We start from the raw sequence: 16,626 nt of genomic DNA, 5'->3' as shown, positions 1-16,626 counted from the left end.
GCCGCGGGCATGGACTATTCGTACGACGAGGACCTGGACGAGCTGTGTCCGGTGTGTGGTGACAAGGTGTCGGGCTACCACTACGGGCTGCTCACGTGTGAGAGCTGCAAGGTGAGCGCGGAGCGAGAGCAGGGAGGGTGTAGGCTGCGGGTGGCAAGGGTGCGGGCGGCGGACGAAGGTCGGGACCTGGTGCTCATTCCCTTCCTCTGGAGCAGGGCTTCTTCAAGCGCACAGTCCAGAACAACAAGCATTACACGTGCACCGAGAGTCAGAGCTGCAAAATCGACAAGACGCAGCGTAAGCGCTGTCCCTTCTGCCGCTTCCAGAAGTGCCTGACGGTGGGCATGCGCCTGGAAGGTGCGCGTCCAGCACGCCCGGGACCCCTGACTGCTGCCCGCCCCGGGGAGCCGCGGGCGGGCCTGGGAGAGGGGCTGAGGGGAAAGCGGAGCAGTTTCTGGATCCAGGTGATTGGCCCCTCGGCGTGACGTTGGGGCCCCAGCTCTGCAGGGAGCAGAGGCAACTGAGGGAGTCTAACGTCAGAAGCATCTGTGCATGTAGGGCCTGTCTGGGCTCAGTCCCAAAATATCAAAAGTGAGACTTCCAGCATGGTGGTCCGACCCTGCCATCCTAGGAGACTGAGGCAAGGTAGTTGCCAGTCATAAGCATGGTGTTAAGATCCAGTATCCCCTCCCCCAAGGAAGGAAGCCTTTCTACAGGACAGAGCAGAGCCCCAACAGACTCACTGTGTAAGAACCCCCATAGATTCCCCACACCAGCCAAAGCCATACTTCTCAATAACTTGACCGTGTTCAAATCCCAGCTTTATCACTTGTAGGTAGGAACTTCTCTGAGCTGCAAATGTCCCCATTTGAATAACGAAGTTTAAAAAAAAAATGTAATGCTTGCCTTGTGTTAGTGGGAGGGGAGTTGCTTGCTGTGAGGGGACTCAGCAGAATAGCTCTGTCATTATCACCGTTTCTGCTGCTATTTCTCCAACGCTGTTCAGACTGTGCATCTATCTGTCTGTCTGTCCAGGCATCTTTCACAGGAATCACGTAAGATTCTTTCCCATGCATTCAGAGCCCAGCCCTGAGATAATTGGGGTGAAGGGAATAATGGCCTCTAGCTGCCTCTCCCCTCCTCCTGTTCTGGTCCAGAGAAGACAGCAACGGTCCATCAGGAGAGACTCAGACTCAGAGTGGACAGTCATAGCTTCTACCCTGCTGGCCTCAGTCGGGCTGAGCGCCCAGCCGGCAGCTGTTGGCTAAAGTTTTTACAGAGAAGGCCCCGAAGGCTGGGAAAAGCTGTGGACACATCCTGCTACCTAGAGAGAGATTCAGATTGAAGGAGGCACCCTGTCCTGAGTCTGGAGCCCTCATGGCGAGGAGGTCCGGGTCCTGAGCACGCAGCGTGCTGGCCATTGTGGGTAGCAGAAGCCTCTGCAGCAGCCGGAGGGAGCGAAGCATGCTATTCACCTCCAGGCAGGAAGATCTATGTCGGGCAGGCTCCCAAGCCTTTAGTTCTGTGGAACACCACCCCTCTCTCCCTTTTCTCAGAGCTTGGGTGGGGTCCTGTCTGAGCAAGGGCTGGAGCCACACTGGAGCTGCAGAGATGCACCTGTTGAGTCTGGCTGGTGACACATTCTTGGCCAGGAGGAAAACATCTGGTCAGCAAAATAGATCCCCTCCTTCAGCACAAACCCAGGCTCACAGTAGATGGCAGTGGGGGAAAGACAGTGAAATCAAGAATGCACCCCCACTGTGAGCCAAGCGGGACTAGGGCTCCTTTGCTTTCACTATCTCCCTGTCAGACCCTGGGCTGGGCACCTGAACCCAGGAGCTCTCAGCCTGAGGTATGGGGCAGGACAGGAGGTTCTGCCTGGGGGAATCCTGAGACTTCCTGGAGGTGGCAACATTGGACTGGGTGTTAAGAAATTGCAAGAGAAAGAAAAGGTTTCCAGGCAGAGGGGAGGGCAGAGGGAAGGGAGATGGGGGTCATGAGAATGTGGAGAAAAGCCTGGGATGCTAAACCAAAGCTGTTGCTCTCATCTGTGGGCAGAGAAGGCCACTGAGTAGGGCTGGGGAGAATGGTATATTCGTGTGTGAGAGAGACAACTTTTTGGGAAAGATCTGTGGCAGACAGTTGGGAAGGGAGAACCTGACAGACTGCTCCTGCCCACAGCTGTGCGTGCTGACCGAATGCGGGGTGGCCGGAACAAGTTTGGGCCCATGTACAAGAGAGACCGAGCCTTGAAGCAGCAGAAGAAAGCACAGATTCGAGCCAACGGCTTCAAGCTGGAGACCGGACCACCGATGGGGGTTCCCCCGCCGCCTCCTCCCCCACCGGACTACATGTTACCCCCTAGCCTGCATGCACCGGAGCCCAAGGCCCTGGTCTCTGGCCCACCCAGTGGGCCCCTGGGTGACTTTGGAGCCCCATCTCTGTCCATGGCCGTGCCTGGTCCCCATGGACCTCTGGCTGGCTACCTCTATCCTGCCTTCTCTAACCGCACCATCAAGTCTGAGTATCCAGAGCCCTATGCCAGCCCCCCTCAACAGCCAGGGCCACCCTACAGCTATCCGGAGCCCTTCTCAGGAGGGCCCAATGTACCAGAGCTCATATTACAGCTGCTGCAACTTGAGCCAGAGGAGGACCAGGTGCGTGCTCGCATCTTGGGCTGTCTGCAGGAACCAGCCAAAAGCCGCTCTGACCAGCCGGCGCCCTTCAGCCTCCTCTGCAGGATGGCGGACCAGACCTTTATCTCCATTGTCGACTGGGCACGAAGGTGCATGGTATTTAAGGAGCTGGAGGTGGGTACCTCCTCATAGACCCCCCCACCCCTACCCCAGCCCCTGGTTTTAGCTACTAATCATGGCTGCTTAGCATCGCCCTTCTGATGGGCAGTCCTGCCCAGTGGCTTCAGGCAATGTCTGGGGAAGTACCACTGCATGGTAGAAGGGTATTTCTGAGCTATTGCGGCGTCCTGGTGCCTGCTGCCCCCTGTCTATCCCTCTCCCTGTCTCTTCAGTCTGTCTCTCTTGGCCTCTTTCTCTCTTGTGACCCTGGCTGTGGACTCTCAGCACCTCCATGTTCTGTCAGGCTTTGCTTCTCTCCCAGTTGGCATCTCTACAGGCGGCTCCCTTGTTCTTTGAGACCCTGGGTTCCCTCCAACATTTGTCCTTGGCCCCCAAATCCCCAGCCTATGTCAGAAGTAGGTCCTGCCATCCCATCCTCTTATTTAATCAGAAAGGTCACCAATCCCACCATCCTCTGTTGTCACAGGTGTGGCTCTGGGTATATGAACATGGCGTGTTTGTGGACCTGATTACTACCTAGCTAGTGTGATTTACTACCCTGTGGTAATGATGGTGGTGGTGGTGCCATCCCTTATCTCAGTGCCCTCTTTCTCCCACGGTTACTGCACATGAAGGTAAAGAAAGCAGGATCGCAGCAGGAGGGACTGAGGCTAGCAATAGGAAGAACTTCTGAGGCATTTCACCTATTACTATGAAGTCCTAAGGCCTGAGAGCTGACTCTGTAGTACCCTACCTAACTCCTTGTGTGCACCACCCCCAAGACTCCAGAATCCTGACCAAGACTCATTGCTGCCTGGCATGGGTACAACGCAACCTGACCCTCCTAGGTCAAGCCCCCCTGGCTGTTCTGAGGCTAGCTATAAACAGCAGGCTGCTGCCCTCCCTGTGGGAAGCACTGCAGCCTTGAGCGGCTGTCAGTGCTGACGCCACTCTGCCTGGGCTTCCTTTGGGCGTATGGCCAGATGGGCTGGGGGCACTGCCTGCCTGGCTGGCATTGAGGCAAGCAAGGCGCAGCATGAGCAGTCTCAGCCTTATGGGGGGGTCACCTCAAGCTTTGACCCAGGGGACTCTGGGATGTAGGATATGATGGCCGATCGTGACTCTCATTTCCACTGTGTGAGGCCTGCCATGATCAAGAACACGCCATGTCTCTGTCTTGGGTGACTTCTCTCACTGGCCCTTTCTAGGCCAACTGATATAGGAGTGGATGGTCAGATAGTGGAGCCTCCCACCTGCCCTATACTGAGTACTCTGGAAGATCCCCACCCCCACCCCCAAGACACTGCAAGCCTCCCCTAAAGTCCCTGAGCAGAGAGTGGAAGGAGCTCAGCATTCCCAGCTTTCCTGGATCTTGGATCCAGGGGCAGGGCACTTCCTCTGGCCGCCTTCCTGGTTGGGGGGGGGGGGGGGTTGTTCATGCAGGATGGGAAGGGCTTTTGTCCTAGTGTTGCTGAGTGTTTTTTCCTGCTTCTGGCTTCTCTGTGGCCCAAACCTTCCTGCTTCCCCTTCCCAGAACCTGTGAAAGGAGCCCAGGAATCTTAGCTATAGTCAGTGCTGCTCATGAGGGACCTTACAGATCAGCCCCAGCCCAGCCCTCTTGAGCCAGTATTTGTCACCAGGCCGGGGGTCTGTGTTGCAGAGGCCAGGCATGCAGGTCAGAAGAGCTATGGTTGCCCAGTGAGCTGGTTCTCACTATGCCATATGCAAATCTTAAGTGATGGGAGAGAGGCTCTGTGGCTCTGAGACTAGGGCAGCCCCTGAGATGTGCTCTGGGGACATCAGAATGAACTAGACCCAAGATGCTGCAGGGCGGTCAGTGGACAGGTCCTTGGGCTCCTTACATGGAGAGAAATTGAGGACCTGAGGGGAAGAAAGCACTGCTATGTCTGAGGGAGTCAAAGGTTTCTCTGCAGAGGTGGTCAGAAAACAGTCCAGGGCATGCAGCCTGTGGACTTAGCAAGTAACTCGGCTCATTTGGTCTCAGCCTCTTCATTTGTAAGGTAGGGGGAGCTTAATATTTTCCTGGAGCCTTGTAAAGGCTGGTGAGCTAGAATGGGTAAAGAATTTGACATGTACCTCAGTGCACAAGAAGCCCCACTGGTGAGTCCATTCCTCCCCTCTGTTCTGTCCCTATCTGTAGCATAAGGAAGAATCTCCATTCCTAGGTCTTCCAGAAAGAGCACAGGGAAGGATACCCATGGCCCGCACACCCCTGAGCTCTGTTAAATGGGACCTGCTTTGCCCCTGGTGCGGCACCAACTTCTTACTTGAACGGTAGTAGACTCACCTTTACCAGGTGCCTAGCATAGTCACCAGGCCGGAGGAGGCGATAGGAGTCCATCTTGACATCTGTCCCTCCTCAATATCCCATTCTCCTTCCCCACGGAGGCCCCCATTGGCAGCAGATAATTGCTCAGATAGATGGTTTATTGAGACAGAGTAAGTCTGTCAGTACTGGGTTGATAAACAGTTGCTCAGCCAAGAGCGTGCCATGGCCAGCCATGGTGTGTCAGACCCTGAAGAATTACTGAGCTTGTTGGCCTTGGCTGTCACAGTGATCAGACCCCAGGGGCTCCAGAGAGGCCTGCTGAGGGCGAGGTCAGTGCAGCCCCATCAATACCCTTCCTGGATGTAGACTGCAGTGTCAAGTCTCCAAGATTTGTGGTGGGCCATCAGAGGACTCAACAGACAGGCTGGGCTGGCCAGGGACCCCAAGCCAGGACTGAAAATGACCTTGTTCCCAAGGTGGCAGGAGGAAGGTGGAAAACAGTTCTTTGGGCTGAGAGATACTCTTACACCCAAAGTTTCTTGTGGAGACCTCAGGCAGCTGCAGTATGTTAGAGTTGGATGTCCATCTGCCCACCCACAGGAAGAGGTGGGCATGGTAGGAAAAATTTGCTTGGCCAAGAGGAAGATAGAGCCCAGCAGGTTCTTCAGAACCTTTGGGGCTGGTCCAGGTGCCCCATGCCCTCTCCAGTGCCAACTGTGCCTGGTGCAGAAGAGGGAAGAATGCCCCCTTTCTCTCACAGATCAGGAAATTATGGTTGAGGAGAGCGCATGACCAGGTGAAGGACTGGAACACCGGGTCTGGCGTGCTCAGTGTAGCCCCATGCTGCCTCATGCTCATGGGTCCTTAAGCTGGGCCACCCAGCCCCACAGCTGAGGTCTGGGTAAAGTGTGCTGCAGGGCTGGGCATCCAGGTCACTATGACCTCCCTGCCTTCTGCCAAGGCTCAGTCTACTTATCTCCTAATTCTCTTTATCGTTTCTCCTGCTCTGCTTCTTCCATCTGGGCACAAGGGTATCTGGGCCTATGCCTGAGGTGGGGGTAGAGCACGCCCAGCTCTGCTGGGCCTCTTTCTGGGTCACCCACATGGCTCTGTATTTACTTTGTTGCCACTATGACCGTCTTATAGGCTTTTTTCACCCAGGAGTCCAGAATTTCTCAGGGGCCCCCAAGAACTTCCCAGATCCCCCTGACTGGTGTCACCTGGGCGATTCTGATTATCTGTCCCATGAGTATCTGTCACCTGGGCAGGCATGAGGGGCTCTGCCACTGTGTTTCTGGAGTTTTGCTTTACTCCTCGGACAGGGAGATGTGAGGAGAGATGAGGAGTAGCTTGTGGTCAGAGGTCTCTGTTCTAACAGTGATGGAGCTCAGGACAAGTAGAGGCCTGGGCTTGGGACCCAGAGAGAAAATGGGTTGGAGCAGGTGGGGGTGAGAGGGTCCTAAGGAAACTGCATGACCATCTGGATACTCTTTTCTTTTGACCCCTTGTCTTTGTTAGGATTACTATGGCTGTGCTGAAACACCATGACCAAAAGTAATTTAGGTGGGAAAGGGTTTCTTTGGCTTACATATCCTTGAGAGAAGCCAAGTCAGGAACTCAAAGTGGGCAGGAACCGGATGGCAGGAGCTGATGCAGAGGCCAAGGAGGACTACTGCTTACTGGCTTGTTCCCGTGGCTTGAGCAGCCTGCCTTTGTATAGAACCAGGACCACCAGCTTAGAACAGTGGTAGGTCCTCGCCCCCCAACAACTAACACAATCACTAATTAAGAAAATGTCCTACAGGACTGCTTACAGCCCAATTGTATGGAGACATTTTTCCAGCTGAAGTTCCCTCCTCTCAGATGACTCTAGCTATGTCAAGCTGACATAAAACTAGCCCTCACACCTGACCTCTCCTTTCTCATATCCTGCCTGAGGATGCCCCGGAGAAGAGGGAAAGGCTGCTATGCTGATGACAGAGCTAGTTCTTATGTCTAATTATCTCTCCTTGAGCCTGGGTTTGAGGGAAAGATGAATGTTTTGTGGAGCAAATGCCCCTTCACCAGCCTCTTGCTGATGCTTGGAACGCCAACAGTGGAAGCCAGTCCTGCCCTCTTATACTCCAAAGTACTGGGAAAGACAGGCATGGATTGGTACCCTCCCAACGGGTAGCAAGAAAGAGGGGTTGAACAGGGCTTCGTGGAGGAGGTAACAGTCTATAGGAGACTCTGAAGTTCTGGTGGCAAGGGGGAAAAGGGAGGCAGGTTGTTTTCTACGCCTGGTGACAAAGAGCTTGGACCTAGAGCCACACTAAGCTGGACAACTATAGGTAGCTTGCCTGAGCTCAGTGCCCAGTTTCTTCTCTCTGTAAAGTGATGGTGACTGTCAACGGGGTTGACATGCAGCAAGGTGTGGCCCCAGGAGAGCTGGGAGTATCTAGCCAACCTCAGTTCCATTCCTGGAAAACCCACGTGGCAGAAGAAGAGAATTGATCTCTGCATGCACACTGTGGTACACTCGCGCACACACACAAACACTCGCAAATGTAGAACAGTTATTTTTAAAAGACAAGCTTTGGGTTGGGCGGGGGTTGGGGCGGTGAGAGAAGAAAGGTTGGGTGTAGGGAGTGAGGGGAGAGATGGTGAAGCGTCCCTGACTGCGGTTCTCATGGCTCTAAGCAGCAATTGCTCCTGTCAGGAGCATCTGCCTGTTCTGTGGGGGACACTTAGCAGGGACTGTCCACTCCTGGACTCCAAGGCCCAACTGCACCCTGATAATTAGGATCTACCTTGGTCATTGTTCTGTTATTGCTGCAGACAGCTGAGGTGTCCATGAGCCAAGCAGCTCCTCTTTTTTTCTCCAGGAGCCTAGGTACCTCTGCAGCTCCCCCCATGGACCCTTCAGGGGCAGCCATGATCACAGGCCCTCCACAGGGCACAAGGGGTGAGGGTGGGTCTTCACAGCATTAGCTCCAGTCTTTGAGATTCCCTGGGTAAGGGGTATGTGACTGGTCATCTCCAAGCACTTGAATTACTGAACAACTGAGAAAATGGAGGTCCAAGACCAAACCGGGGCCTGAAGGAAGCAAACAGGTGGGCAGGTGGGACTCTCTGAGACTTTGAGTAGGGAGTTGAGAGACAGGCCCTGGGGACAGTCCCCACCTGGACCTCTGCATGATTCTGCCCTACAGGTGGCTGACCAGATGACACTGCTGCAGAACTGCTGGAGTGAGCTGCTGGTGTTGGACCACATCTACCGCCAGGTCCAGTACGGCAAGGAAGACAGCATCCTGCTGGTCACTGGACAGGAGGTGACTGAACAGCTCCAACCCTCAGTCAGTCCTGCATAATCACAGGCCTCTTGAGGCTGACTCGGGATACCCACATTCCAAATTCAGGGACATGCACTAGTCAGACTCTTCTGTGTGTCCTGGGGTCTTCTGAGGAGACACAGCATGGAGTGGCCAGTGGAGGTCCTTATAAGAGATAACAGTGGAATTGGGCCTCCCCAAAATAAGGCAGAGTTGGTCGGCTGGCAGTTACGCTGTCACACATGTAGAACCTGCAGGATCAAGGGTTCTGAGACGGGGTTCAGACTAGGGCCAAGGATCTGTAGGGTGGCAAGTGTGAGAGATGAGGTTGCAGGCATTGCTAGGGGCTGTTGGGCAGGTGAGGCCCTGTAGGGTCTCCATTTTCATACATGATGAGTGAATGAATGAATGAACGAATGAACGAACAAAGACAAGAGCGGAGGAAAGGCCCAGAGAGCTCAGACTCAGAGTTTTGGCTCTTTTAGATCAGAGAATGTAACATGACCCGGGTGGGAAGACATGGAAAAGGCCTGGGAACCCCTGAACCCCATCCCCCACAGGAGAGACATTAGGGTTGCTAGTGGATGTGGGTGAAGGAATCTAGAGTGCTCTGGAGACACCTTTAAAGAGAGCAACACAGTGATGGGAAAGAAGTAGGAGGAAGAAAAGAAAACTCCTGGAGACAGGAATGTGGCGCCAGGAGGGACACAGGTTGAATAGTGGGCACAGTGAGTACAGGAACCAAATGCAGACCAAGTTCCTACTTCTCTACCTCAGGACCGGTGTCCTAATCTAGGGTTTATATCTCCCACATTCAGGCCATTGGAAGAAGGAATGGGGATGCTGGTCCTAAGGGGTTACTCTGGGCCATAGGAGTCCAAGATAGATCTGGGATATGAGTGAGGATACACGGGCTTTGGGAACATCCTGGATGTCGCCACCCACCTATGTTTGATTGTGTGACTGCACATACAGAGATGCGTGGGTGTCCGTAGCTGCCTGGCACTGTGTAAGCATGAATGCATATGCAGGTGTGTGTCTGTGTTGCTGAGAATGGCCACTGAAGGGCAAGAGTGGGCGTGGGTGTGCAGACACTTAGCTTCAGGGAACAGGGAACAGCTTTGTGAGTATAGCTGCATAAGTGAGTGTGTGTGTGTGTGTGACAGAGTGATACATACACACACACACATGCACATACACAGAAGGCGGGGGAGGGGGGAGGGAGGGAGCGAGAGAGAGAGAGAGAGAGAGAGAGAGAGAGAGAGAGAGAGAGAGAGAGAGAGAGAAGAGCGTGCTAGGAGGTAATGAACCAGCTCTTACATTCTTACATGGTGGCCATTTCTTGTGCTCAGCAGAGCCACCCCTACTGCCTTCTTCCCTGCCCCAGGAAGGGCACTTGTCAAACTCAGTTATACAAGAACAGTCCACACTACAGGGCCAGAGGCAGCCCTTTGTAAATGAAGTATCCTTTAGCTTCCCGGTGTTTCCACTGCCTGGTGCCTGTCCCCACTGTCACTAAAGACCAGCCATGGGTGCTCAGCTTGGTTCAACAGATGAAACAAAGCTGGCAAAATGGTGGGCCCGAAGCTTAGTGCTTGACTGAAGTCACTGATCAGAACCTTCTGCCCTGTGCCCTTTCACCGGAGCCCCTGTCTCTCTGCCGGTGCAGGTGGAGCTGAGCACGGTGGCTGTGCAGGCTGGCTCCCTGCTGCACAGCCTGGTGCTGCGGGCACAGGAGTTAGTGCTGCAGCTGCATGCACTGCAGCTGGACCGCCAGGAGTTCGTCTGTCTCAAGTTCCTCATCCTCTTCAGCCTTGGTGAGTAGCCTCTGGAGGCCCTGCAGTGGAGGGTGGTAAAGACACTGGGGGCCCTACTGTGGTTAGAAAGTCCAAGGGACAAGGATCCTCCTTTAGTGAGTGTTATCAGGGCACATGGTCAGGGGAGGGGCTTGATTTTTCAGTGTGAAATCCCAAAGACCGAGCTGTTGTCTATGTTGTTTTTTTTTTTTTTTTTTATGGGGTGATTTGTTTCTGACTAATCATGCCAGAAATTGCTCCTCATACCTATCACACTTCAATGCCTGCTCCATCTAGGACTCTCTCTCCCCTGGCTCCCATCCTGGGGTCCCTACTTTCCCTAACTCTCTGAACTATAGGGACCCAAGTTCTGACTCTAGATCCCTTCACCTGTTCATTCATTCATTCATTCATTCATTCTACAAAAATCTGCTGAACATCTGCCTGGTGCCAGGGACTGGAGGCAACGTAGTGAATGGGAAAGACCCCCAATGGCTGCCTTCAGAGCCATCCAGTCGGGGGAACAGCAAGTGTGTTATAAAGGGCAGAATACACAGATGGGGCACTGCCTAGCAGCAAGATGCCACAAATATGAAGGTATGCCTCAGAAAGCCCAAGCCCTGGGGCAGAAAGCTTGGAAGAGAGTGGATGAGTTAGGTGAAGGATTCTTCAGCAGGGAAGCAGCTGTGGAATGGGAGGGAGATCGGAACGGAAACATGTTTTTGTGGCAGTCTGGCAATGATGCTTCTTGGGGTGTAAGAAGTGTTTGGAAACAGAGAAGAAGGGAGCTGGTGAGAAAGCCCGGTGCTCAGGCAGAGTCGGGCTACTTGCCATGTCCATGTGGTAAGGGACAAGGGCCCGGGACTCTCGGCCTGGCTAGGGCTCTACAGAATGTTAGGAAACAACCACACCTTAGGGGGCACTCAGCAAAGAGAGTCTCAGCACCAGCTAGAGTTCCAGCATGATTCCTCAAGGGAACCCTGCAGCCCCCTTTCTCCTACAACCAGAGGTACTAGGTCCAGTTGAACGTTGGCCTCCCTATTTCTCCTAGGGCCAGGCTCAGCGGTGCCTTGACTAGGGGCAGCTCAGCACACCCCCCCTCATCCCACATGCTAACTTCACCTCCAGTAACTTGGAGAGATCAGTGCCAGAGCGGGGAGCTTGGGAAGAGCCTGTATAGGTACATGGCTTCCTGGATTCTAACTCTGATCTCTCTGGCTCTGTGCAACTGAGCAAGTCACTCTCCAGGCCTCTGTTTCCCCATGTGTGAAATGACATCTGTAAGTGTCCTTGACATACTGCAGGGACACAATGAGGTAATTCTACCACTATCCTGGCCCTCAGAAGTGTGTGCTGATGTTCTTTATTAATCATCCTTATTAAGGCCATAAACAGATGAGCCAGAGTGATTGAACAAGCCAGGCCACAGGCTCAGTCTTTGTTAATGCTTTGTGTCTGACTGAGGGCTTTCTTGTCTCAGGTCTGGCCCTGGTGGCTGAGGGGTGGGCCTGAAGTTGAGTTGAAGTTGGGGGTGTCAGAGGCACAGGAGATAGTGATTCTGGGACCTCAACTTACTGGAGCCCAGAATGAGGGAACAATGACAGAGGCACACTGGGTGACAGAGTCCTTGGAAAGAGACTTCATGTTAGGATAGAAGGTGATCAGTCCGGTATGATCAGAGTTGGGGCAACTCTACTGGGTCGGGATGTAGGATAAGATGCATACATCTGAGCTGGGCCTTGCGGTATGGATAGGAGTGTTTGAAACAAACAGAAGGGGCAGCCTGTTGGAAGTTATGGGGAGGGGTGTGGGTAGAGAAGACTCCATAAGGTAGACAGGGGATGGATTGTGCGTGACCTTGGTTATTGGGTACTTGAGCCTTCCTCTGGAATGCCTCCCACCCTGGGAATAACCGTGACTACCTCACTTCTGCCTATTACTACTTAAGGCCCTTCCAGCTCTAGCCTGGGGTAGGATAGTAGGTCGAAAGCCCAGAGGCCTGCAGCAGACAACACCTGTAGCTGGGTGACGGTGGATGGCCCTCTGACTCTAAAATGCAGGGCTCCTCATCAGAGCCGAGCTTTCAGGAAAACTAGAACTCAAGACAGGGCTGGCCACCTGTCCACAGACTTCCAGTCTGCCTGCTTGTGGTACCCTCAGCATCACCACCCTGGGCTGGGCAGCCTCAACCTCAGTCAGTAACTGTCACCTCCCCCCCCACTCCGTCCCCCTCTACATACCTCCTTCTCGCCTGTCTCTGCAGAAGGGTGCCATTTGGTGTCTAAATAGCATCTCAGGCAGCTCAGAGGCAGGTAAGGAGGCTTAATTAAAATTAGTGCCTCTCTCCTGGCAATCGCTGTGTTTATGAAGATGGGCCCGGCCGGCATTGTTCCGCCGAGGACTTAATCGAAGCTTAATGGATTGACCTAACATTCGATTTCCTGATTCCCATTGAGGCGGACGGCAGCATTCCCTTAAGCGTTTGCAATTTACCCACCGCTCCAAGCCAACAAAAGACGGACTGAATAGCAGTGCCACTCGAGGGGCCATTGTGAGCAGGGGCGCCTGCCTGAGTCACTGCTATTGGGACAACATTCTTTATGCCTCGCTGGAATGAAAGGATTATTCAAATATTCAATTAAACCGTGAAAAGGGGGCTTTTCTGAGATCCTGGGGGCCCCCCAGCTCATGGAGCTAGCGGCTGCTCCCAGGGTGGGGTGCCATCTCCCACCCCCTCCGCCTCCAGGGATGTGGGCAGTACCTTCCGTCCTGCAGGCTCGGGTCCCTGTCCTAACCTGCCCCAGCTTATCAAAGATAGGTTCCGAGGTGGCCTCTGGTTGCAGAGCTGGGGTGTGAACCCCTTGACATGCATAGGGAGAATCTCCAGGTTGTGGGATGGTGCCTGTTCCTGGGTCTGAGGGCAAAGAGTGCCACACTCAGTGTGAAGTGGAGAGGAAAGGTAAACTGATCTAAGGTTTCCAGGTGAGGGAAAAGTTAGGTCTAAAATCGGACCCAAGATGGAATCTTGGACAAACCTCATAGGTTGCACAGAACCTGTTTCTGAAACCTTCCAGCTCTAGGAATCCCAGCCTCTCGCCCTGCCCACAGCAGGAAGTCCTGCAGCTCCTAGAGTGGACAGGCTTGGGTCTGAATCCTGCGCTGCTAAGTGTGGGTGAGTGTGGGTGGTCTTGGCTCTTGCACTTCTTGCAATCTAGACATCTGAAGGGATGAACAGGGCTGGTGCCATGAAACGGACCCCAGCTCTGGTCTATAGCTGTGTGTGCCTGTCCACCCTATAGCTGCTCCATGTTCCAGGGCTATGGAGGTCTTAATATGTGGGAACTGAGAGTCCAGAGGCCTTCCTAGAGAGGGGCTGACCCTGAAAGTTGTCCTTGCCCTGCACCCTCCCCCTTCCTCTCTACTGTCATTCCTGATGCTTGTTGCTGAGAACAGTAAATCCTGGTAAAGCTGAAAGCCTAGGCTGGGGTGTCTCTATCCCTTCCATCTGAGCAGCATCCTGGCCCATCCTTCTCTACCTCATCTCTTTCCTCTAGACCCCTTTACTGGGTAGCCTTGAGATGGAGCCCATTTTTCTCCAATTAAGAATGTCAGATAACCCAGGGGTCATATGGAGGTGCTGATGACGTGAAAGGGGTTGGGGCAAGGACAGACATGCTTCTAGGAGACCCGTCTTGGTGGAGTGACTTTAAATATACCAGGAGCCAAGCAGTCTAGGGAGCTGGGTTGCTCTGTACAGTTGGGTAGGTTTCGTTATTCAGAGGAACTGAGGCAGGGAAGGACTGGGCTGGAATCTAAGAATATCTTTCTAGACAAAAGGAGATTTTTTTATACCCCTAAAGGGCATAAAGATGTTTGTGAGCTGGTGGCTATCCCAGGGAAGGGAGGAAGAAAATGACCCCAGCTCACTTATTGGAGAGTGATAGAGCCAGGGTAGAAGCCAGCAGCTGTCAAATCCTGCCATACGACTCAGGCCCAGCTCCGGTTTCCCTAAATCCATCTTCGGACAACACAGGCCTCAGTGGGTATGCTGGGGGCGGCTGAGGATCAGGGTTGCCAGGCACCTCAGCTTTCCTGGCGCAGTGGGTGTTAAGAGGGATTAGAGGGCCAAGAGCGCATGCTGGCCAAACTCCCCCACAGTAGAGAGGGGTACCTACCCCAAGGCAGGAAAGCAGTGACCCATCTTTGTGAACCTCTGGAAGCGATAGCCTAGTGGAGGCCAGGTTAGGCTTTGAGGGCTGGGGGCTGATGTTAATTAAACTCCTAGGCAGGGCATAAGCTGATAGAGGCTGAGAACTGTGACAGAGCTTAAGTGACAAGCAGGGGACTCAAACACCCCATTTCTAGCCCCCTGAGGAAGGTGACCTTTTAAGCAGAACAGGCAGGGACTCTTCCACAGAGCAGCTTACTCCTAACCAACTCCAAAGGTCTCTTTGTGACTAACCCAGGACTAAGGATGCCCCGATCATGCTCCAGCCTCAGTCACATTTGGTCCACACCGAGCCACCTGCTCTTCTCCCTTTCATTGGGAGCTGGCCTTCCATGTCTATCTGCAGCTTCGTGGTCACCATTGTTCTCACACAGCATGTCTGTATGGAGAGACCTAGTGAGCCTGCCTGCCTGCCTGCTCGCCCGCCTGCCTTCTTCCCACCCTCCCCCAACCCTCTCTTTTCATGTTTTGATAGTATAAGGGATAGAACCAGGGCCTGGCCTGTGTGTGCCAGGCCAATGGTGTGTTCTAAGCCACTCTTTACTTCAGTGCCATTTACAGTTTACATAAACGGCTTTGCCTTGCAAACCGTTGGTTCTTCCTATCCTCTTACCTTCCGCTCTGCCCTGCTTTTCAACATGGCTCCATGTGCTCTGGGTGTGACTGTCATAGACCCCATACACCCACCCAGCCCCTCTTCCTCACCACCAGCAATACTGTAAAGGAGCTGACCCCAGAGTCCCATGACTGAATGTATGCCCAGAGTGCCCATGGGCCTGACACCCTATGGACAGCGAGTGATGAAGATGATGATGATGATGTCTATCAGGACAGAGGTGATGATCACAAAAATGTTTTGATATGCTTTCTCACAAGACTGTACCTTACATCCTGGGAGGGGCCAGGGCACCCCATTTCATAGATGAAAAATTAGAGAGGTTTAGACATCACACTGGCAGTACATCTGCTGATGTCCCTGATGGTCCTAGTTGTCAAGTATCCATGGTGACAACGGCAGTGATGCCTGGGACAGTGATATGGTTTAGTGGTTGGTGAGAGCGGTGGTCAAACTGGTAAAAGAACATAGGGTGGCACATGCCATTAGTCTACTTGGGAGGTAGAAAGAAGCAGGTGGATCTCTGAGAGGTCTAGGCTAGCCAGGGAGACCTACTGAGATCCTGTCTCAAAAAGAAAACAAATCAGCAACAAAGAAAGCTCAGGGAGAAGCTTGGGGATGGTATTGCAAAGTAACGTCAGGGTGGTGGCTACCGGATGGAGATGGGGAGGTTGCCATTGAGAGACTCATAGCAGCCTCTGCACCCACAGGTTGGTATCCCCTGGGAATGTGGTGTTGGTAATACTGGTGACTGTGTCAGCCCAACTTTGTTGGTGGCACAGTGACAAGAGGGTGATGGGCTGCTCCCGTTGCAGATGTGAAGTTCCTGAACAACCACAGCCTGGTAAAGGACGCCCAGGAGAAGGCCAACGCCGCCCTGCTGGATTACACCTTGTGTCACTACCCACACTGCGGGGACAAATTCCAGCAGTTGCTATTGTGCCTGGTGGAGGTGCGGGCACTGAGCATGCAGGCCAAGGAGTACCTGTACCATAAGCATTTGGGCAACGAGATGCCCCGAAACAACCTTCTCATTGAGATGCTGCAGGCCAAGCAGACTTGAGCCTGAATACCAGGCAGCGGGCAGTAGGCAGGGATGCCACTGCTTCCAAAGACTCCTTGCATTAGGTGATCCAGGAGCCCCGTCCCTAAGCCTCTGCCCCTGAGCTCCAGAGCTGTGTGTTTGGCATGACGGGCAAGGATGGGCAGGGACTGGCTGGGGCAGGTTGCCTTCACCAGCCACTTGGAGTGCCCCAAAGGGGGTGGCATCTAACCACTCCTTCCTCCATCTGCATCCCCCCCCCCAGCTTTTTTCCTGGAGTCTGAGGTCCCAGGAGGAGGCTTGGGATTCCCTGGTGGGCCTGGATGTCTCTTATGTCAGAGGTCATCCTTTCTCTCTCTCCTATACTCAGAGGCAGAGGAAAGTCTGCAGGCATCAATAAGAGCAGAGGATTGGGTCTCCAGACTCCCCTATAACAGGAAAGGAAGTCCACTGTTGTAAACTGAGTTTGCTAAATTGGGTCCTTAGAGGACACCATGAGAGTAGGTAGGGTAAAAGACCCCCTCCAGCCCTCCACCCTACCTGAAAAA

The 16,626-nt window shown here is 53.6% G+C and overlaps 1 protein-coding gene across 1 annotated transcript; it reads left to right on the top strand.

Moving 5' to 3' along the window:
* NR5A1 (nuclear receptor subfamily 5 group A member 1) lies at positions 1-16,099 on the top strand (the record flags this gene model as incomplete). Its single annotated transcript, XM_080928268.1, has 6 exons — positions 1-111; positions 216-357; positions 2,182-2,810; positions 8,277-8,396; positions 10,066-10,213; positions 15,852-16,099. The coding sequence occupies exons 1-6, from the start codon at positions 10-12 to the stop codon at positions 16,097-16,099; spliced, it is 1,389 nt and encodes a 462-aa protein (XP_080784394.1). The 5' UTR covers positions 1-9.
* Between the last annotated feature and the right edge of the window lie 527 nt (positions 16,100-16,626).

The sequence above is a fragment of the Micromys minutus genome (genome assembly GCF_963924665.1).
Source record: "Micromys minutus genome assembly, chromosome: 13".
Lineage (NCBI taxonomy): Eukaryota > Metazoa > Chordata > Mammalia > Rodentia > Muridae > Micromys > Micromys minutus.
The sequence above is the reverse complement of the archived record's forward strand: the minus strand, read 5'-3'. Positions and strand labels throughout refer to the sequence as shown.